Here is a 21,977-nt window from a genome sequence, read left to right on the forward strand (position 1 = left end):
TGCCTCTCAGAGCTGCAGGGCTAAGGCTGGATTGGGGCAGGGGGTCCCAGAGGATGACCAGAAAGCAAATGTGAAAAATCGGGAGGGGGGGTAGGGGGTAATAGGAGTCTATATAAGATAAAGACCCAAAAATCGGGACTGTCCCTATAAAATCGGGACATCTGGTCACCCTAGGTCCCAGAGGGCTGCAGGCTCAGGCCTCTTCCCTCACCGTCAGACAGAAGTGATGTGTGAGCTGCTCCGAGCTTGGCCAGGGAACGCAGCAGCACCACCCTGGGAGATGGGCCAGGAATGCAGGAGCTGGCGAGGTGGCTGGGGGCCTTGGTCAATTGCTTACTCAGCTAACAGTTCCCTCTCTGCCTGCCAGCCATCCCAGGGAGGCACCGCTCTCCCCTCAGCCCAGCGGGAGCTGAGTGTGGCAGATATTTACCTGCAGATCCCAGCCACCGTAGGGCTCCTGGCATGGAAACAGCTTGGAGGCACGGGGCTGTCCCTCAGGCCAGGCCATACGACGGGCTCCAGCTGGAGGCAGGACCATGCCCCCGAGCTCTCTCCCAGACTTGGGGGGGGGGGGGGGGAGCCAGGGAGGGAGGAAGCTGGGACAGGGCCCGCCAGACCCCTACAAAGATCTGAACTCAGGTCACTTCCCACTTTGATCGACTTCCGCTGTAACACTTTCAGGCACTCCGCTCATCCGCTGCACAACCCGCTCCCCCTGGGCACCCACCCCCAGCCCTTCCCTGGCAGACAGACAAGCACCCTCCCATACGGGCGTACACCCAACATTCACACACACATGTACTACAGCCACAGCTCCGCAAACCCCAGCAGCACCGACACCGCCCACTCAGGGCTCTATAGGCACAGCGGGCCTCTAACCCGTGTCTTCCAGCTCCAGAAACACAGGTCCCAGGCATGTAAGTTGGAGGTCTAGGTCACACAGACAGCTAAGCAGTTTAAATTCTCCCTGGTAGATGGCAGTAGACCACTACGGCTGGGATTTCAACAGAACCACAGGGTGTCTGGCACCCAGTTCCCTTAGGACCAGGTTCCCAGCCTAAAATTCCATCTGACCTTACAGATGGAGGCCTCCTTCTCAGCTCCATAATTAAGGCTGAGTTTCACAGTTAAAAGAAGATGTTGTCTTTGCTAGGCATAAATAAAAACAAAGGCTGGTGGTTCTCAGAACTCCCCCGTGTACTAGAGAGCTCAATCTCTGCCTTACCGGTGAGTTACAACTGAATCTGTTTGGTAATCACAGAGTTAAGAAGGACTTCCCTTTGGAAAGATTAGAACTGGCATTTTTTCAGACCCTTCTCGTTTCCATGTGGCTCTGTTTTCCAGCCATGAAACCTCAGAGACGGGGAGCTAAGCAGTCTCTCCTGCATAGGTTTGGGTTTGTTTTTTCAAAATTAAAACCAAGTTCTTTAGCATTACTCATCGTCAGCATTCTGTTTATGCTCTGAAGCCAATGGAGAAAAATGCGTTTGTCTGAAAATAAAATATTCTGCAGGAAATGGCAGTGTATATTTTTTTCCTTGCACCAAGAGCTGTGTACACCAGCCAGAATACACTAACCCGTCACTTCTACATCTGAGCTCTTTACGAGACACGGCAAAGCCAAAAACCATTCAGAAAAATGTCCAAAAACGAGCCAATTTTCTAATCCCCACCTCTCCCGGACACCTGGTCCGATCTGTCCATAACTTTCCAGAAAGGTCGACCCTCTGCTAAGATCTGCCAGGAGAAGCTGCAAGGTGGGTTTGGTTTTGGCAAAGTTGGGGGAGGGGTACGTTCAGCCTCAACAGAGCAAAGTAGCGAGTTCCAACCTTTTCCATGGAGACTCACACCCCTCTACGATTCCCTTAACTGCTTATTGGCAGACTTTTTCTTGTTCTGGGGCTTTGAGTGGAAACCTTTTAACAAGGGTTACATTATTTACTGGAGCCGCCTTACTCACATATTGACCATGTTCTTGTGGGGGGCTTTATATAGCACCCGTCACACGGCCAGATCCTAAAGGGCTTTGAACGCTCGAGGCTCATCCTGCAGGCTCCTAACACACGTGACTAGCTTTACTCATATCGGCAGCTCCCTTGAAGCCAGGGGCCTGCTGACACCAATCAGGTTACTCAAGGGCGGAAAGGTTTGCAGGACTAAGCCCTTAATGAATGAGCTCTACGCTAGGCTTGCCTTGCCCTGCCAATGAGCCACAGAAGGTGACTTTCACAGCAAGGGGCGGCGCCGCCCCACAGGTCAGGGGAGGAAGTGACGTGTACCACGTTTCATTGCAATGGCAGGGGGAGGTGGAGTGTAGTGGGCCAAGACCCCCAAAATAACACCCTACAACACAGTGCCCCCTAGTGCCATGCTGGAGCATGGCTTCAATACCACAGCTGAAGTGGGCCACCTCCTGAGTCAGCAACACTACTTGCTGCTGAACATAGGCCTTTGCTGGAGGTTCCCCATCCATGTACTGCCTGGGCCTGACCCTGCTTAGCTGCTGAGATTGGTTAGGATTGTAACCCATCGGGCTCTGGCTTCTCTACAGTCTGTCTCTGCCCAGCATGTGAACAATCCACCAATCCCGCCCTCTCCCTACCCCACCTCCCAGAGTCAGAGGGCCTGGGCTGGGGTGTATTGGTGAACAGAGGACCTTAGCGAACCGGAGCCATGTCTAAAGGACAATCTGGGACTGGATGTGGGGAACAGGCCCTCTGTGAAGACATGCCATGGAGGGGAACATACTGGGCCCCGCAATCAACAGGACACCAGCCTCCAGCCCTAGCAGCCCCCCCCACACTACTCCACCACCAGGCTGTGATGCTGGTATTTGGGGCCAGCTCTGGTAACCAGGAGCTGATCCACACGAAATGACAAGGACCAAGAAGGACCTGGAGTTTCCCCATCACCCGTCTAACCTGATCAGCAACCGCTTTCCCTTTGATTTGCTGGGCAAGGCCAGCCTTGGCCGGAACTAGGTCGGAGACAGAATGCCTATGTGCGGGCTGGGTCACTGACCTCAGCCCAACCCCCAGCAGCTAGGCCGTGGGGAGAGGTACTGTGTCGCCACATCCTCCCACACACCTGCCCACATGCAGGAGCGCCGCCAGCTTTTTTGCCGCCCTAGGCGGTGGAAGGTCCTGCCCCCGAAATGCCGACGATGACTGGGGCGGCCGAAGATCTGGCCGCCGCGGTCACCGCCCCCCAAATGTTAGCGCCCTAGGAGACCGCCTAGGTCGCCTAATGGGTTGCGCCGGCCCTGCCCGCATGGCCTTGTGTCTCGGTGCCAGCACAGGCCTTTCCACCCTGCTCAGAGAAGGACCTGCCACGACAGGCTCCGCAGCCAGTTGGTGGGGACCCCCTCTCAGCCAACAAAGGTCCCATCCCACCAGGGCTACTTACCAGTTGTGGACTGGGCAGATGTGGTTGTTGGAGAGCGCCATGGCATACCTATAGGAGAGAGAAGAATGCCTGGGTTAGTTCAACCTTCGATCCTCACTAGATCACCCCACCCACGCCCCTTCCAGCCCATCATGCCACACCCCCAGCAGCACTTCCTCAGGGAGATGCACAGACTCAGGGCAGCAGCCACAGGCAGCCTCTGGGAGCGTCTCCCAGAGCAACTGAGCGGCACTGGAATGCTCTAGCTCGGAGAGTGACCCCACGCTCCCAGCCGAGGTTTACACAGCCTATTGATCGAGACTGAGGGAAGAGGGCTGGATCCGTGAAGAGCTCGGATTGATTCCCACTGCCCCTAGGACCTTCAGGGGGGAGGGGGATTGCTACATTAAGAGGATCACCCTCCATGCAGGTCAGTGTGTCACTCCCGATGGGTGTTAGGAGAAGGCAGCACTGTAAATAATAACTAGGCTGGACGACATCAGCTCGAATTCACTGAGCAGCAGAGGAACAGGCCAGGGAGAACCTGATCTCAGCTGTATGCCCCAGGGTGGGGACGCCAGGCCAGAGCACCTGAATTGGTATCTGGTCGCAGCATCTCCCTGGCTCCAGCAAGGAGCCTGCACAGCTACCCTGAGAGCCACCCAATGGTCTCACCTGCAGTTCACCACCCGCCAAACCATCACTGCTGCATTTCCCTGTTGCAGGAGGACCATGGAAAGCCTCGGAAAGCAGAGTCTAGTCTAGCCACTGTGGTGCTGAATAGGAGAGTTCTAGCAGAGGGGTGCCGATCCCTACTGCCATCTAGATCCCGCAGAGCGGCACAGGGACCCTCCTGCTCCCAGCCCCCAGGAATCTCTGGTACCCAGCAGCGTTCTCCCCAGGCTTGCCCCCCACAACACACCCACTCACCAGGGCTTGTGCTCTCCCCAGCATTTCTGTCTCTTTCCCCTGAGATCCTCCGGGCTCCCTTCATTTCCAGGGGCAAATCCCCTCCATTCCCTGCAGACTAGATTGGGGAGCAAAACTCTCCATCTCATGCAGCCCCCAGGGTTCTCTGCCCTCTTTGCACAGTCACTCCCCGACCTCGGTCTAGACTGTTTCCCAAGCACCAAGGGGCATCTCCTGGCAGCAGCTGGCACACATCCAAACACATTCTCCCTCTGACCCCATGCTGCCCGCTGCCTCCTCCGGGCCGAGCGTCGGTCCCCCACTGCCATGGAACCTCCAGGCCCTAGCGCTCCAGCCTCCTGCCCAAAGCAGGAATCTCCGGCTGTTTCAGCTGGCCAGACTCCTCTAGGGAAAGGGCTCAGTGTGTCCCTCTCACATGCACAGTCCAGTCCTCCAAACACACCCTCCCGCACCTCGGTGACACCCACAAACACAGGGAGAGAGAGGATTCATTCACAGGCACGTCAAGCTGCATTTACAGATGGCTGCCCCTTGGGATCCAGGGCTGGCTGCCAGACAGCGCTGGGCAGCTGGGCTTGGATCACAAATTAGCCACGCGGCTCATTAAAGGCAGGAGTGTCAATCACTCAGAACTCAGTGGCTGCCAAGGTAGCCAAGCCCAGTTACAGTGATGGGTCTAAGAAGGTTGCCCAGGAGGGACAGGTGGCAGCTTGGTTCATGTGCCTTTCCCAGGGGTTGGCCGGGATGATGGAGAGACTGAACAGTCAGACAAGCAGGCACTGGGCCGAATGCTGCTCAGGGCTGTGCTACTCCTCACTGGCCTCTTGGAGGCGCTAGGGCGCAGGGCCGCAGTCCTTGTGTATTCCCAACGCCTGCTGATGTCGGGGGCACAAAGATGCAGGATCAGGGTCTCCCTGGGGTAGCGCATTAGTGACCAGCGCAGGGGACCAGGGCTCAGGTCTCCTACTCTCTTACCAACTCTGAGGGATCTTGGGATAATCACTTAGCCTCAGTATGCAGCTGCAGAATGGTTAATACTTCCCGGAAGGCACAAGGCCTAATGGTTAGCGTCTAACATGCTCCAAAGCCCTGGGGAGGGGGGGAGGAGGCGGGCTGGTGGTTCTCCACGATCTCTTTGCGCTGACCCTTCTGTACCAGCTCCCGCTTCGAGAAGGGCAGCTTGGTGCTTGGCTGGCCCTAGAGCATCGGGCGGATCCTGCCCTGGGCTGGCTCCAATTGTGGGCAGCTGCTGACGCTAACGATGACCAACACCCGTTAAAAATAGGCACAAGCACCAGTAAGAAACCTCTCTAGTTACCACGGTGGCCACGTAACATCCCGGGGTACTAGGGGCGTTGTACAGACAGCCAGGCCTGAGGACAGCGCTGCTGGGACACCCACAGGCAGGGGACCACTGCCTGGCGTACCTCACTTGAGGTGCAATTCCATAGGGCTACAGGGTCCCAACCTCGCCCCAGGGGCTGCTGTTAACCCTTAGCACCCCGCTAACTCCCTCCCTGCTCCCAGAACAGGCATCAGCAGCAGCTCATCCCAATGTACCCACCACAAGCCCAGCTGGGGTAGCGTAACTAAGCAGGCAGATCACCCAGACCTTCCGGCCCTGCCCCTCCAGCGCACAAACCGCCGTTTCTCCTCCAGTTTCTTTATATCACACACACACTCCCGCCTAGCTCTCCCACAGGATCTTCCTGTCCTGTCCCTCTGCCGGACTCTCTGATGTGCACAAGCTGGGGTCTGTCAGCAGAGCAGCCAGCTCAGCGTGACAGGTGACAATGCCAGAGGTGCAGAGAACCTGGCTGGATTTTCCCATCCCGGGGCATCTGTAGCATTGGCATTTCGAGGGCTTCTTCCAACCGGCACAGCGACCCCGTCAGGCGTGGAAGCCACTGTCACTGCACGGTGCTGAAGCCATCTGGAGAGAGCAGCACTCAATGCATTTCTGCTCCCCTTCTATGACCCTCTGGGTGCAGCGGTTGCTACAGCAGCCAGAGGCAGCTTTAGCCAAGGCAGCTCCTCTGGGGGTATTTGGCCCATGAGAATCAGCCCTGAGGACACAGCCAGGGACTACGCACATCTGAGGGAAGGGCTTGGAGAAAGGGAGCCTCAAGGGAGCTGTCCAGAGAGGACTCCAGGTAAGGCTCTGCCCTGAAGAGGGGCTGTCAAGGTGCCATTGGGGAGTCCTCTCCACGGGTCCGTCTGCACTGCAATCGGCAGACATACCTGAGCTGGCTTTCAACTAGCCAGACCAAAGCTAGCTCCAGGAATGATAGCAGTGAAGCTGATCATTACTCCTGAGTCACAAGGGGCAGACACTGCCACTGTTACTCCAGCGAGTAGATCTAGCTAGATCCCAACTAGCTGAGGTACGTCTACACTTGCTGCAATCCCACATGCCCGGCTGGAGTTCACACATACTCTCAGTGGCTCCAGGCCACCTGGGGCCAGTTCACAGGGCCATGACATCCCAGTGCTGAAAACTCCCCCTGGGCTCTGCAAACCACCACCAGCCCCCAGGCTCTGTGCTCCCTGCATTGCCGGGACAAGGTTCTGCCAGCGATGCAGGAATCGGACATGCCTCCAGATCTCGTGCTCTCACCTGCGCTGGATCTGCAGGGCTGGCCGGAGTAATCAGCAGCCCTGAGGCTGGAGCCACACGAGAAACAGGTCTGCTCAGCACCCAGGGGCTGTTTGTCCACAGTAGGAGCAGCCTTGGGCAGCGAAGGCCCCAGGTTGACACTTACTGCCAAGAACAAGAGCTGCAGCCTCCCCTTCATTTCAGTTTCAGCAGCAGCCAGCTGGGCAGTGCTGTGGGTGGGAGGAACTACGTTGTCCCCTCTTATACGTATGGGCAGGTGAATGGCACTGAAGACCCTTCACCAGGCAACATTCATTGGAGGCCTAGTTTATTTACAAGGGTCACTTAGGCAGGATGACTGATGCACTAGCGTCATTACTGACCAGATCCACGCTGTTTTATAGGGCTAGGAAGCCAGCAGCCCATGGATGACACCTGAGCCCCTACAGGAGAGGTTGTGGGTGGAGGCATGCAGAGGTCCTAGGTGAACACACAAGGCTGTGGATGCATGTCAGGGGGAGGATGTGTAAGGAACTGAGAACACTGCATGTTTCTGTCCTGTCTTCAACGCGGGTCAGGCCAATTGGCCTGGCCGGAAAGGCCCCACAGGATCCAGTTTTGGATATTGCACTCCTGGACGAGGAGTTATTGGACTAGGATTATTAATACAATTCTAGCGTAGCAGCATTGCAGAAGTCAGAGAACTCCGAGATGCTACGTGTTGGCCGTCTCAGCTAGCCAGATGCCTGAATTCAGTAGCGTGTACAGGAAGCAGCTTTATCCATGGCAAGTCACTTAAAGCACAGCGATGTAGGAACCTAGGCATTCCCAGACTGGATCGGACCAACAGTCCATCTAGCCCAGTAATCCTGTCTCCTGTCCAGCTGCAACAAAGGAAGATAAAGACACCACACCACACACCTGAAACCTCACTTTAGTTTCCAGATGGTGGCAGGGGGTTCATTATCCTCACTCTGGAGTTTGCTGCATTTTCTTCAACTTTGCATCAATCCACAAAGCTGCCAGGCCTCCCAGGAACCCAGAGCATTTGAGACAGAGTTAATTCAGGGTTAATTCAGAGTGGCTCCAATACCAGCAGGGTCACGGGGCCGAAAGGCTCCAACAATGGGTAATGATAAAAGGCAACCGAGAAGTGGCCTGTTTGATTCCACAGCTTCAGCACAAGGCAGCTACTAATGGTTGGGGAAGACGGGAAATCAGGAGCCCCAACGAAGACAAAGAGACGACACCAGACACCACTGAGAGACTTGGAGATTAGAAACATGGGCAAATAAACTGTGATTCAACTTCACATGGGGGGTAGGAGGGGGAAGCAGGAGAGTTGGGGAGAAGCTGAGGCGTGACACAGGACAGCAGATTAGGTGAGCTGGACAGCAAGAGAGATCAAAGCATCCTTGACTGGTAACCGAGCAGGGAGGCGACAGTCAGCGTCTGGCTTCAGGATGACCACGCCCAGAACACATCTTTCACTGACCCATTTGCAGGGAGCTCAGAGAAGAGCAGTAAAAATGAGCTGGAGCAATGGATTCAGGAGAAGGGATTAAACACGTCCGGCTTCGCAGAGCCACTAGGGAGGGGGATTGGAGTTTGAAAGTATGGGAGGAGAGTAAGGAGACGAGAAGAAGTGGAATTACTGGAATTACTTAGTGCAGTGAACGGGATGTAAAGGGAGCTCGGCTCAATTAAACTAGGAAAGGGGAAGGCTTGGCTATGCTCAAGAGAAAATTTCCTGGCAATGAGACATGGTATCCTCTGGGAATCCTCCCATGGGAAGAGGCGAAAGACCCATCGCCTGGGACCTTTCAAATTCGCCTTGGCAAGAATCCCGGGAAGTTCACGGCAGTAACTAGTCCTGCCTGGGGGAGGAGAGAGGGATGATTTAAAGAGGTATTCTCCATCTGTAATTCCTACCGGCACAACCCACAGCAGGCACAAGGTGTGGGTACATCAAACCTTCAGCATCTGCTGCTAAGCTTGCTACAGGGCTGCTGAGCCCGAGACACTGACATCTCCCCTAGCCCACGCCACCCCCTGACAAGGTGACCCAGAGCCTTGAGCTGTGCTGTCCAGCTAAGACACTGAAAGGAGCATAAGCCCTCTGCCCATCTCTTCATCAGCCCTTCCAATCCACCCACCTCTTCCCCTCCAGCCCATCTGCCTTGGGGCTCCCCTAGCCCAGCCCGATTTGCAGGATGGTGTCCCACCTGTAGCTTTCCCTGAGACCACGGTTGGCACTGAGCACCCATGGGGGGGCAGTGATGGGATGATTGCTGCCCAGGGCCCACTAGGGGGCAGTGATGGGGGGGATCAACAGGCAGCGTGTGTGGGTGGGAAATTACTGCCCAGAGCCTAGGCCCCCATGGAGGCAGCGATGGGGGGGGGGGGGGGAAATCGCTGCCTAGGGCCCCATGGGGGCAGCGATGGGGGGCAATCGCTGGACATGGCTCGCTAGGAGGCGGTGATAGGGGGGTGGAGGAGAGAATTGCTGCCCAGGGCCCACATAGGGTGCAGTGATGGGGGAGGAATCACCAGGCAGTGATAGGAGAGAATCGCTGCCCTGAGCCCCGATGGGGTCAGTGATGGGAGGAATGGCTGCCCAGAGCCTAAGGCAGTGATGGGGGGGAGGGTCGCTGGACGAGGCTCACTAGAGGAGAGGGGAGAATTGCTGCCCGGAGCCCAGGGCCCCTAAGGGGGCAGTGATGGGGGAAATCGCTGGACAGGGCTCACTAGGTGCAGATACTGGGGAATCGCTGCCCGGAGCCCAGAGCCCCCATGGGGTCGCCGCCCCGGGCTGGGCTCCGGTGTCCGCGCTCCCTAGCGCCCCCTGCCCAGTACTTACACGATCCACATGCCGGTGATGGTGACGGCGGGCAGGGTGACGGGCAGGATCCCCCAGGCGGGCATTCTGGCCCCGGGCAGCCAGCAGCGGCCGGGGCGCGGGCCGGGGTCCAGGCGGGGCTCCCCGGGGGCTGCTCGTCCGAAGCTCGCCCAGAATCAGCCTCCCCATCGGCGGCCCGGCCCGGCGCAGGAGCGGGACGGGGCTGCCCGTGTGCCCGGCCTCAGGGACCCGGCCGGGAGCGGGGCGCGATCAGCAGGAGCGCTAGAGCCCGCCCGAGTCGAACTCCACTTCCCCAGCGAGCAGCAAGCTCTGGGCCGGCGGGAGGAGCGACCCCGGCTCGGGACGGCCCCGCCCCTGCCCCAGCAGGCACGTGTGCGCGGCGCCGGCCGGGGAGCCCGGGGCGCTTCCCCCGCGGGGCAGGCCGGGTCCCCCTAGCCAGGCAAGCTCCACCTTGTCAGGAACCCTGGGCCCTCTCCGGGTGGGGCCCCTCGGTGGCTCTGGGCCGGGGGTACCTAGCATGGGCCCTGCAAAGTCACTGCCCTAGAGAGGGACCTGCGGCTGCTCTGGCTTCTGCCCCAGGAGGAACGTGGTATGTAAGCAGCTGACCCCCCAGCACTGTCCAATCACTCCCTCTCCAGTGCACTGGAGGCAGGGCTGGGGTCCCCGCCGACCGGCCCAGCGCTCACAGCAAGCCAGCTGCGGGGGATGGAGCTGCTGGAGGGGGTCCAAGTCTGAGCAAGTTAGAGCAACAGGGAGCCGGCTCTCTCCAGCAGCAGCAGCTGTAGGCAGAGCCCTTTGTCTGTCTCCCACTTAGGGTGACCACATGAGAGGAAGAAAATATCGGGACACCTGGGTGGGGGGGGGGGGGGGGGAAGGTCCGCCGGCGGAGCCAAAAAAACCCAAAACCGCGAAATATCGGGACAAACGCCGACATATCGGAGCGGCTGGTCACCCTACTCCCACTCAGCAGCTGGGCTCTTCTCTTGCCCAGCTTCTGGCTTGAGTAGAAACAGAGTCCCTAGCGGCAGGGCCTGCATTGCTGCCCTCGGCCAGCGTTTCTACTAGGACCTGGCCCTGACCGGTAGTTATCTTCAGACAAAGCAGCTCTCAAGCCCTAAGGAGACAGGGTGGGGGAGAAGGGCTCTAGTACCAGCTCCTTCAGAAAGGTGGAGATAAGAACAGCTACTTGTAACACCACCGCTGTGAATAGCAGCAAGGCCCCGAAGGGTTTGTTTGTGGAAGCCTGCGTGGCAGCTCCTACTGTCCAGAGCTGCAGCCAGGTCCAGAAGCTTGAAGACTTTCCTGCCTGGGAGTTAAACTCAACCCTGCTGGCTACTCTGCAAGCCAGATAGGAAACCCTGTTCACTCACCAAGTGCACCTTCCCTTCCCTTGCAAGTCTCAGCCTGCAGTGCTCCATTTCGATCAGTCCTCACCTCCGGCTACAGCTGTGTCTAGTGGGAGCCGGAGTCACTACACCCAGCCTTTCCACCTTGGAGCTGGAAACTGCTCTCTGCTCCATGCTGTGGTAAGTAGATGGCAAGGGCGTGAGAGCTGCATGTGTGACCCTGAGGCACTCCTGAGTCCATAAATGGTTCATCAGCCCAAATACCCTCTTCGATCAGAGCAGCTCAGATGCTCACTGAAGTAGTCCCTAACACCCCTGTCACTCAGGGAATTTCCCCTGTCCACGGTGACAGCGGAAGAGCTAGTCATGGCTGTGGTGAAGGTGGGAGCCACAGCTGGTAGTCAGACTCCTGGCCACATAGCAAAGCATTGGAGAGCGAAGGTGGGGGAGGTAGTATCTTTTATTACCCACCTTGTTTCTCTTTTATCCTGGACAACAAGGATACACCACCGCTGCACAGAGAGTAGTTGGTATTCTACATTGTGTAGCTGGAAACAAGTGGCTAAAAACCTTCTTCCCACAGCCCAAGCCAGGCCAGCGTAGGAGAAGCCACCCACTACAGAGGCACCTACCCCCTGGCCAAGGGATGACTTCACGAGTGGCCTGCTGGCTTCAAGTGAACTGTCAACGCCGAGTCAATTGCAGGATTTAATTTCCATTGAGATACCTCAGGCTCCGGCTATAGCTGCCCTGAGGCAGTACACCTTTAGGATGGAGGCTACTTGAATCAGAGTATTGCATGTTGAGAGTCGTAGTCTCTACAGGTCTCCTGCAGTTGAACATAACCACAGGCCGTTTAATTGAAGTCCATGGAGTGTATGGTCCCAAACAGCAAAATCAGCCTTAGCTATCACAGCTGCGTTCCCAGGCTTTCCAAACATCTCCTGCAGTCAACCACTAACCACAAGGAGGTTTGCACTAAGTATACTGTGCTCTTGAAACATCATTCCCATACTGCACGCAGGGGAGGGGCAGCTAGATCGGGCCCTCCCAGGATGAGAGAGAGAGGAGGCTTGGAAGCTTGTCTCTCTCACCAACAGAAGTTGGTCCAATAGGAGATAGTACCTCACCCACCTTGTCTTTCACCTACTATGTGAGCCCTGGGCTAAGGCTCCTGCCGCAGTTTGTCTCCAACAATGGACCATAGCTCTGAAACCCCCTCTGCTGGCAGCAGGCACTACTGCACAGACAAATAGCACATTGTTATCGTGCTACTAAGAACAATATACTCCAGTATGTTAGGGCTCCAGGGCTAATGACGCAGCTGCTGCTGGATGCAGCATCCTTTGTTAGGGATTAGGTTATTTACAAACAATGGGAAGAACAGTGTAAACCGAACAAGGCTACTTTAGGATTGCTAAAGCTTTCATTTGCACACACAGGTGGTCTGAAAGAGATTGGGGCCAGATGTTCCAAGGAGGCTGAGCAGTGGGAGCTGCTGACCACATTTGAAAATTTGACCTCAGTTATGGTTCCAAAAGCGCTCACTTCTGGTCTTGTAACATCTAGGATTTTGGTATTAACTTTCCTCCCTCTAGCGGAGTGGCTAAGTTCAGTGACTAAACATCACTGGAGTTAAAGGGACACTTCCATTTCTTTTTACATGGATTTAATTTAAAAGTGACCAGCTAGGTTCAGGTTCTACAATTGCCTCTGAGTTCACAGGGCAGGTGTGTGGTTTGACAACCATGTTTTATCTTTTTAGGAGGAGTTCATTGCTTCTGTGGTAGTTTGAAAGGCCCATGCAGACAGGTGAAGCAGTAACGCTGACTACATGATGTGCTGTCAATCTAGATAAAACAAACTTTTTTTTACATGTTGCTTCCATTACAGGCATCTTAATTGTTACATGGAACAACAGTAGGTAAAAAAAAATTCCAAGTGTGATTTTTAGTGATCGTTTTAGCAACACTTTGTCAAGCATATGCAAAGAAGAAAAATAAAAGACCAATCCTAGCTGAAAGTATATGCTGACAGTTTGCTCCTCTTGTTGTACTGTACTCACCCTCTCCTCAGTGGCAGTAGATAGCACTACTGTTTGTGTGTGACTACAGTATGTATGTGCTGTCACAGTTCAGGGCAACTGCACCTGTATTTCCCCTCTATGGTTCAGCAAAGGCACCCACACTCAGCTCCCAACTCCCCTGGCTGTCACCTCTGGATAGCTCAGTGGTTTGAGCATTGGCCTGCTAAACCCAGGGTTGTGAGTTCAATCCTTGAGGGGGCCACTTGGGGAGCTGGGGCAAAATCAGTACTTGGTCCTGCCTAGTGAAGGCAGGGGGCTGGACTTGATGACCTTTGGTCCCTTCCAGTTCTAGGAGATGGGATATCTCCATTAATTTATTATTTTATCCCTCGCCCTTCTGACCAAGGGATCTCCAGGCTGAATAATTCCCTGCCTTCACTGTTATTCCCAGCAGAGACAGGCTGCCCCAGCAGTCCTACTTGCTTTCTCTTCAGAGACACGTAGCTGTGACTGCCCACAGTTCCAATTAGTACACAGCTCTTTTAATGGAACCCTATTTATTCTTAGGGTAGAAGCACTTCAGGGAAAACACAAAAATAATAAAAAGAACCTACACACATGCTAATAACTAGAGATCATCCCAACCCGAACATGGGCTCTGGTAGGAACAGTCCTGGGTTTTCTTGTGGTTTCAAGTTCATCACAGAACAAGCACCCAGTTTTACGGGTCTAGGCCCAGTCCTTCCCTAAAGACTAGGCCCCTCCGTGGACCAGGGGCCTTGTCTGTCTGTTGGATCAGGAAGACGACTGAGCCTGTTTAAAACCAGGCTATTTATCAGAAATACCATTCTTTGTCTGTTGGTCCCTGGAGAATGCAGTTTGAACTAGTATATGCGAACCTCTCCAGCTTTAAAGGGCTAATAACTGGAGGAATTACATTAGCAACCTGCTACTCAACAGCATGTACTCAATTACATTGTTAATACAATGGACCCCAAAGGTATTACACCTCATTCAATAAGGTTTAACTGAATTGTTTGTCCATGATAACGTCAGTCTCACATGTGCCATGTATTTATTTTTACAGTTAAGTTAGCACATAAGCACAGGCTAGTTGATGCAGTGAAGTCACTGTCTGCTAATTACTTTTCAATAGATCCTTAACCTTCCACAGTGTTTAGACCAAAAAGATCCAGTTGCAGTGAATGATTTCCCACACAACATTTTTTGTATGGGGAGTGTGGATGGTGAAACTCTTGTAAGCAAAGGAAGTTGTTGGTTGATTGTCAATCGCAGTTTGCAGTTCTGTTTAATCAAACTGTTTTATGTAGAACAATTACACTTTAAACAAACAAAAAAGCTACTCAGAATTTCCACGTTGGGATCACAGGAGAAGTGAAACTGTCTTGCATCAATATTGTTTGGTTCCCTAATTGTCTGAATTAAGATGCAGAGCTCCTCAGAGCAGCAAGCAGGTTTGCATTACCCTGTTTAATAAGCAGTGCCCATACAAAATAGTTATGAAGTAGCTGGGAAAATGTAGCGATGCCACTGTCTGGCCAGCATTCACATTGTGAAATGAACGCACCGGGGACACAGGGTAGACATAGTGAAGCCAAGATGCTGTAAGATTGTAAACTTCAAGCAATCTACATTGAACAGAAGGTTATAAAGAGGAGTTTGGGGAAGGACATGAGAACAGAGGGGCAGGCAGGAGACCAGAAGCTGGAACTTGATATAGAAGGTGTTGGGGAGCCAGTGGAGGGATGCAAATAAGGGCGTGACAAGTCAGTGATGGGAAAGGAAGATGATTGTGGTGGCACTGGAGGGGAGAGGACGAGCTGACAGCAGCGAAGGTGACTGAGGAATAGCCCAGAGTCTTAGTAGGAGGGATGGGAGAGGGAAGGATGGATTTTTAGGCCTGCCATAAAAGCAGCAGCAGAAGGATTTGGTAATTGGCCCTTCAAATCCCAATGCACAAGGCTCCCTTCCTGGTACAATTCCAGGAAGCCCACAAGGGCTACCAAGGCAATGTCTCCCATGACTAGGCATTTAGGCCTTCGCCCTCCAATTAAAGTCAACCCAGCACACTGTTTTAAGCACTCTCTTCGGGAGGTGCTCTTACTTGATCTATGTCCATCTTTTCGATTCCAAGGGACTTGGGGCAGGAACTGGGGCTGTGTCCTGCACAGGTCTCAGCACACTGCAGCACTTAGGAGAAGATCCATAAAAGGGCAGAAACTACAGGGAAACACACATGTCCTTCTGGACACATGGAAACTCTAGGACCCTGCAGGAAGCCACACTCTTTTATGCCCCAGCAGACTCCAAGCCGCGGGACATGAAGCCAGGACCCCTCTCTGAGCAGTGCTGGGCTCTCCTCAGGGGAAGGGGATGGCTGCAGTCAGAGCAGCCAGGCTTTGTGCGGAGACATCGCAGGGCTGGCATCACTGGTACCGGTTCGTGACCTCAGCACGGGCTGTGAACAGCTGCACACTAGCAAGAGGCCAGGAGGAGCTTTATGGCAAAACTAAAGCATTTCTGTGTCCACAAGAGCTCTGACAGCCCTACCCTGCTCAGGTCAGAGCCATTTCTTCGTAATTCTTTGCTGCCATTCTCCCCTGCAGCCTCTCTGCTGCAAGCCAACTTGGCAGCATCCTTTGAAAGGCTCTCTTCTCATTGGGGGTGTCCCACTGCACAGGGACATATCCTGCTACATGGTGGGCCCGGCCAGCCTGGCACAGGGGGCAACACCCTTGCTCTTCCCAAAGCCCAGATATCAATGCCACTGACTTGAGAGAAAAGGAAGGAGCCACCAAGCCGGAGTGTTCATTTACAAGACATTTATTACACTGTAAAAAGTCCATTGGATTCCCAGCCATTTCTTCCTTATGTACATTGTCTATCCCCTGCGGCTCTGGGTTTCCTCTGAGTACAGAACACGCTGGCTCTGAGTCGCTCCCCGTTTCCAATGGGATTTCTGCAATCAGCCCAGAGAATTTATAAAACTAGTTCAGAAAACAGGAAGAACTGAGATATGGTACATTCCAGCTGGCTCGCTCCACTTCGGGAAGGGATGGCAGAAAAGGTACCGGCATCCACAGCGCAGGTGAGAAGCAAAGTGCAATGCTGCCAGGGCTTTGCTGAGCTGCTGGAGCTTTGGGGGCAGGAAAGGAGGGAAGCTGAGCACCCCAGTGCCCACGGTGGGACTTGACAAGCAGCAGCCAGCTCCTCTCTCAAGCTAAGGAGCATGAAGGCCCATCGGCTGGAGAAGAGAGCACCTGCGGCTGGAAATAGGAAGGGGCCAGTGTAGTGTCTAGGCAGGAGGATGCTGTTCATTTCATGGGGAGTTGCTCCCCAAGAGCTGCTGTGGGAGAGGCATTGCTGGGGCTGCGTTCAGCTGCTGGCTTCCATCTAGTCTGCCCAATAGCTAACACTGGTTGGATTCTCTCCCTCCTCCCAGAAAGGCCTCAGAGTGTCACTCAGACCCAGAGTTGGTCTCGCCAGGGGTGCCCACTTGTGCCCTCTCGCCATTGGGCTGGAGGGAGCTTGGTGATACGCTGCAGTCTGGAGCCAGGAGAGCGCAGCCTGCACACCATGGCCAGCAAGCTCAGAGTCACGCTGAGGGGGCTGTATGTTTCTGGGGAGAGGAACAAAAGCCAAACCCCTGCTGCATGGGGATGCCCAGGGCCTGCACCAAGAACTAGTGCCGAGGACAGTGGACATGGAGGATGAACCAGCTGGACTGAATGATCAGAGGGGTCCCAGGAACCCAGGCCTCTCTGCTCCCACAGCACAGAGCTTCCCACTTCACCTGCTAACAGCAGTGGCTTGGTCACAGGCTGCTGGGTAAAGGTGGCTGCCTGGCCCCTGAGATTGCAAAGGCAAGGAGGCGGTCAGCAATGATCAGTGGCACTGAGCTCCCCCTCCAAAGAAGGGAGCCAGTGACTCCTGAGCAGTAGCCATGAAAAGGGAGCAGAGGCGGACATGCTCCAGGGAGATTTTAGCAGCTGCCCTGCCAAGCACCCTGCTGCCCTTCTGCTCAAGCTACCATCCTCTACAGCAAACGTGGCAACTACCAGGGAGAATCTAGCCGGTGTCCTCCACCTGCAGCACTTCCTCAGCAAGCCATCCTCGAGCCCCCTCACTCTAGTTGACTTCAGAGGTTGTTATGGGATCGGTGGGCCGTGCAGTGGCCAGGAGGGGAACTGGGGAAGTGGCCTCAATCAGGGCAGGATTGAGAATGATTGGCAGAGTCATAGGCGGCACCCCGACCTGCAGAGGGGAGGCGAGAGGCTGCAGGATCAGTGGTGACTGCGCCATATGAGGAGGTACATCTGTGACAGGGCTCATCTTCACCGATGCCACCGCAGAGAGAGGGGAGCCAGAGGCGCCTCTGATGGCTGGGCCGGGGCCTGGGGCTCTCTCAGAGTCTGTGAAAGGAATGGATACAATTCTTTGTATTAAAACCTATCCCAAGTAACTCCAAGGCAAGCAGGGATCATGGGGCCTGCCCCCAGGCCGGCCTCCCACCCACACCCAGCGGGGATCACAGGGCCTTCCTCCCACCACCCTCCGCCAAGAGTGGATCACGGGGCTTCCCATGGGCCAGCCTCCCCCAAAGCCAAGCGGGGATAGTGGGGCTTGCCAAGGCCAACCTCCACCCGAGCCGAGCAGGGATCGTGGTGCCTTCCCCTGGGCCATCCTCCCCAGTCCCAGTCAGGCAGCCTGAACAAAGACACAAGCCAGGGCAGCTACGAGCATTCCCCCATCACTATAACCACAGAGGGATGGGGGCCTAGGCTTGTCCAGTTGAAAACTGAAGCCCACTCCACAGCTCAGAGCCTGCTCAGGAGACCCAGCCCCTGCAGACCAGTCTGATTGAGGCTGAAAGTGGCTCCATTGAACCCAAGCCCAGCTGGACAATGCTGCTGGGGAGGGACGAGTGCTTGAGCCCACAGGAGACTCACCACTGGCACCCAGCTCAGAGGACTTCTCCGAGGGTGCTGGGTGGGCGGCAGAAGCAGGCAGGGCAGGGGCCACTGGTTTCTGAGGATGTGGCTCTGTTGGCACACTGGGGACAGGTTCTAGATACATAAAACAAGCAGTGAGCCTGCAGCCCCCCATGAGCCATACTCCCCCCAACCCCAACATCCAGCCTCTCACCACAGTGCCCTACTCACAAGCCCCACCACCCCAGGCCTATGGGCTCACCAACAAATGTAAAAGGCATTCCCTCCATCCCAGGCCTATGGGTTCACCAACATCCTGGCACTGGAGGAAGGCTCCCCCCCCACCCAGGAAGCAAAGATCTGGCCTGCAAGGGCAGGGTCGTGATGGCAATTCCCCAAACCTGCGTACCCTGGATGACTGTCTGTTTGAAGAGCTCATCACGCAGTCTGGGCAGGAAGCAATCTATCCGCTCCCAAGTGATCTCCCAGAGGTCCGAGTATCCTGTGCGTGAATCAGCACTGTGGAATATTCCAGCCGTGTCCATCACAAGCAGCATGTTCTTCAGAGACTCTGGGATGGCCTCTGGCTGCAAAGAGACACTCTTTAGAACAGAGCTGGAGCAAATCAGGGACAGAGAAATGGAGGCACAGAACAGCTGACAGAGTCTTGGAGCATGAGACCACTGGGGGAGATGGGACCAGGAGGCTTTCAGAGCAGGGGAGGGGAGAGGAGGGAGCCGGGAGTAAGAGTGGGAAGAGAAGGCACCATGAGGCCCAGAGAACAGGGAAAGCATTGTAGCTTCCACTCAGTGCCATACCAGTAAGTCGCTGGAGCCTGCATGCATGTATTTGTCCATGAAGTCCAGGATCGTCAGCCACAGAGCAGCGAACGTTGTCAAGGAGAGCAGCGGGGAGAGATGCTGCAGGAACACCTAGAGTAGCAACCACCACCACAGTAAGGGACACGAGTTAAGAGGCAGCACCAAGCCACAGGGCTGCAACCCTCAGCTCTGGGACTAAACCCTCCATCCCAGAGCCCTCCCTTTTTCTGGCAGGTTCAGGAGAGGGATAGGCAGGAATCCAGCCACAGGGCTCTGAGGGCTCCAGAGGCAGTGCCCAGGACCTGATCTCCCCTCCTTTAGATCTCCAGTACATGCTGCTGCTCAGCTCCGACCCCCACACTTCCATGCCTTTGGCACCCACTTCCCCTGGGCCACGGGCCAAATGCTGATCAAGGCATTATCACTGATCGTTCTGGAGGAGGAGGAGTGCAGCGTTAAGGTGCCTGTCTCCATCCTCTGCGAACAGGAATGTTTCTGAATGCTGGGATGAGGGGGACATGCTGCAGTCTGGCAGCAAGACACCCCCCTGGAAAGCAGGCATTGCACAGCATTAAGTACAGCACGGGCAGCTCGGGGAGGTGCCCATTGCTCAGGGCTAATGCCTGGCCAGATCACACACTGGCAGTCAACCTTCAAGCCCACCCCCACAGCAGCAGAGTTGGTCAAAATCCAAGCACAACTTTTTAGCTAGACCCCAAGCAAAGTCTTCCCAAGCTGTCTGCCACAGAGCTCCGCACGCACAAGCGGAATGAGGCGCATCCTTGCCTTGGAGAGCAGTGTCGAGGCTCTCATTCTAGTCTCTTCCATCCCACCAACATCAGCTGGACTGACGTTCTCCAGCAGTTTGGTCAGCAGAGGGAACAGCACCTAGTGGATCAATGACATGAACATGCTGGGGGTCAGGAATCGTCACCACAGCAGAGAAGGTTGCTAACCTGGCCAGAGTGGCTGGCTCATGGCATTCTGGGGACTCACACCTAGGCCAGCAAGTGCAGAGGCAGCTCAGGATATGAGAAGTACAGGGCTGCTTTCACACCTCAAAGAGGTTCAGCTGGGAGTCTGGGCAAAGGGGTTTTCAGAGGGACCGGGAGTAGGGAAAGCCCAATCCCTCATTGCGAGTGGGCAGCTGCCTGGAACAGCTGCACTCCCATGCTAGCCACAGGGCATGGGAAGCCAGTGCCCTCAGCCCCTGGACGGCTTGCTCCTTGACTCCCCCATACAGCACTGCTAAAGCCAATGGGAAGCCAGCCAACTCCAGCTACAGTTCCCAGAGGCAACGCTCCCCTGCTCAAGTGCACAGCCCAGCTGGGAGGTTACCTTATTGAAGCAGGACTCCCACTCCAGAGCATCCAGCGCCTGCAGGTCATGCACAAGGAGAGCCCGCTGCAGGTAGGTGAGCGCCTGCATCCGCACCTGGCGCCGGGCATCACAGCACAGCCAGGCGATACCTGCACACGGGTGAGAATCAGAATCTCATTTCCGCATCAAACATAGGGTGGTGTCACATCCTCCTCTGCCATCCCGTGGGCAAGTGTAAAAGCTCATTCTAATGCAGTGCAACACTTTGCCGTGCAATCTGGAGCCTTGGGTGAGAAGTGCTAGGGACGGGCATATGCTGACCCTCCTTCACCCCCCGGAGAGAAGCTATCCAGCACCGAGGTCACAGATGGGGAACGTGAGGCCTAGAGTGGTGAAGTGACAAGTCCAAAGTGAGCCAGTGGCAGAGATGCCAGGTTGGACTCAGCTCACAGCCCTGCTCTGAGCACTAAGTCACGTCTCTCTCCAGCCCCATGGTGCTGGACGATGCTCAGCCCCAACTGTTCAGAACAGCAGTGCTGCTGCTCACTTAGTCACTGCGGCCCTTTCCCATGCTGCCCTGCAAGCTCATCTCAGCTGCCAGGCCCCTGGCCTAGGTGAAACAGGACATTAGCCAGTGGGAGGGTATTGGTAGCAACAGCCATGTCAAAACAGCCAAGGAACAGGAGCAAACGCACTGATTTCTTCCAAGCTGGGCTTGGACATCACTTGTCATACAGCTGCTGTCCAGTGTTCTTTTCCATCTGGAGAGGACACAAGGAGCAGCTCTGGCTGAACTCTCCTCCTTCTCCCCTCTGCAGGGCTCGGCCCTGTGTACCAGCCCTCACCCTGACAATGGAAATCTCCACCCCATCAGCATAGGAAAGCGGGGGTGGGGAAGGGGCAGGCTTTACCCTGCAGCAAGGGGCACCAGCAGTTGGACCACAGTGTTTGAGAGTCTGCTTCGATTTTCTTCCCTGCGGCCTCCAGGTGGCGCTGCTCCTCTGCCCAGGAGCTGTAGATGGTGGCAGCTCGTGTGTGGAGGGTGTGCATGAGGTCCAGCAACTGCAATTAAAAGCATCCAAGTAAGCAACGCACCAGGGATGCCATTTCATGGTGGTGGGGGGAAGGGGGTTAACTTTAACCATGATTCCTGAGGCTACTTGGGCACCTGAAAACTCAGGATTTTTTTTCCAGATAACATCTTAGATACAGTGCCCTGTCAGATAATTTCTAATTCCTATATAGAAGAAAGAAAATTCAATATTAAACCCACTCAGCTCTAATACTAACATGTTCTGATATCTTGTGTCAATTCACTTAAGGGACACTTGTTTGGTTTAAAATTTTAATGTGTAAACTTACTTTGGTACTAATTCTTGAATACAACTAACTATTGAAATGATTGTAGAAAAATCTAGATTACTTTCTATCACTTTTTTGCAGTTCATCAAGCTTGGAATAGATCATTTAACTTTTGGAAACATCCTACTAGGGCAAGGCCCCTGAGTTTATACTGCCTGGGATTCTAGGGGTGTTACCCCACTACAAATAATAGACTAGAAACTGACTTTAAACAGGAGTGAAAAGGACACTGTCAAGTCACTTTCATAGTATTGCCAACCCCAAATGTTCATGAATCAGGCTCACCAAAAATCATGAGATTCATTATTTTTAAAGCCAGATTATGTATAAATAATACATTTGGTGTTCTTTTTATTTACATTTTGCTTTTTGAGCCTTTA

The 21,977-nt window shown here is 54.8% G+C and overlaps 2 protein-coding genes across 9 annotated transcripts in view; both read right to left on the bottom strand.

Annotated features, from left to right (window-relative positions):
• Nucleotides 1-10,044, bottom strand: part of LOC128841354 (transmembrane protein 150A-like) — a 37,832-nt gene extending 27,788 nt beyond the window's left edge. Inside the window, exons 1-2 of the mRNA XM_054036367.1 lie at nucleotides 9,771-10,044; nucleotides 3,406-3,453 (exon numbers count right to left, since the gene is read on the bottom strand). Of these exons, the coding sequence (XP_053892342.1) occupies nucleotides 3,406-3,453; nucleotides 9,771-9,835 (113 nt within the window). The 5' untranslated portion in view covers nucleotides 9,836-10,044. The remainder of the gene's footprint in view (nucleotides 1-3,405; nucleotides 3,454-9,770) is intronic.
• A 5,926-nt stretch (nucleotides 10,045-15,970) lies between these two features.
• Nucleotides 15,971-21,977, bottom strand: part of GBF1 (golgi brefeldin A resistant guanine nucleotide exchange factor 1) — a 185,937-nt gene continuing 179,930 nt past the window's right edge. For all 8 annotated transcript variants that reach the window (XM_054033853.1, XM_054033851.1, XM_054033850.1 and 5 more), the window contains 7 exons: nucleotides 21,147-21,297; nucleotides 20,254-20,384; nucleotides 19,702-19,803; nucleotides 18,913-19,026; nucleotides 18,504-18,681; nucleotides 18,113-18,229; nucleotides 15,971-17,575 (listed from right to left, as the gene is read on the bottom strand). In XM_054033853.1, coding sequence (XP_053889828.1) covers nucleotides 17,292-17,575; nucleotides 18,113-18,229; nucleotides 18,504-18,681; nucleotides 18,913-19,026; nucleotides 19,702-19,803; nucleotides 20,254-20,384; nucleotides 21,147-21,297 — 1,077 coding nt within the window. In that variant the 3' untranslated portion in view covers nucleotides 15,971-17,291. The remainder of the gene's footprint in view (nucleotides 17,576-18,112; nucleotides 18,230-18,503; nucleotides 18,682-18,912; nucleotides 19,027-19,701; nucleotides 19,804-20,253; nucleotides 20,385-21,146; nucleotides 21,298-21,977) is intronic.

Source organism: Malaclemys terrapin, chromosome 7 (genome assembly GCF_027887155.1).
Source record: "Malaclemys terrapin pileata isolate rMalTer1 chromosome 7, rMalTer1.hap1, whole genome shotgun sequence".
Taxonomy (NCBI): domain Eukaryota; kingdom Metazoa; phylum Chordata; order Testudines; family Emydidae; genus Malaclemys; species Malaclemys terrapin.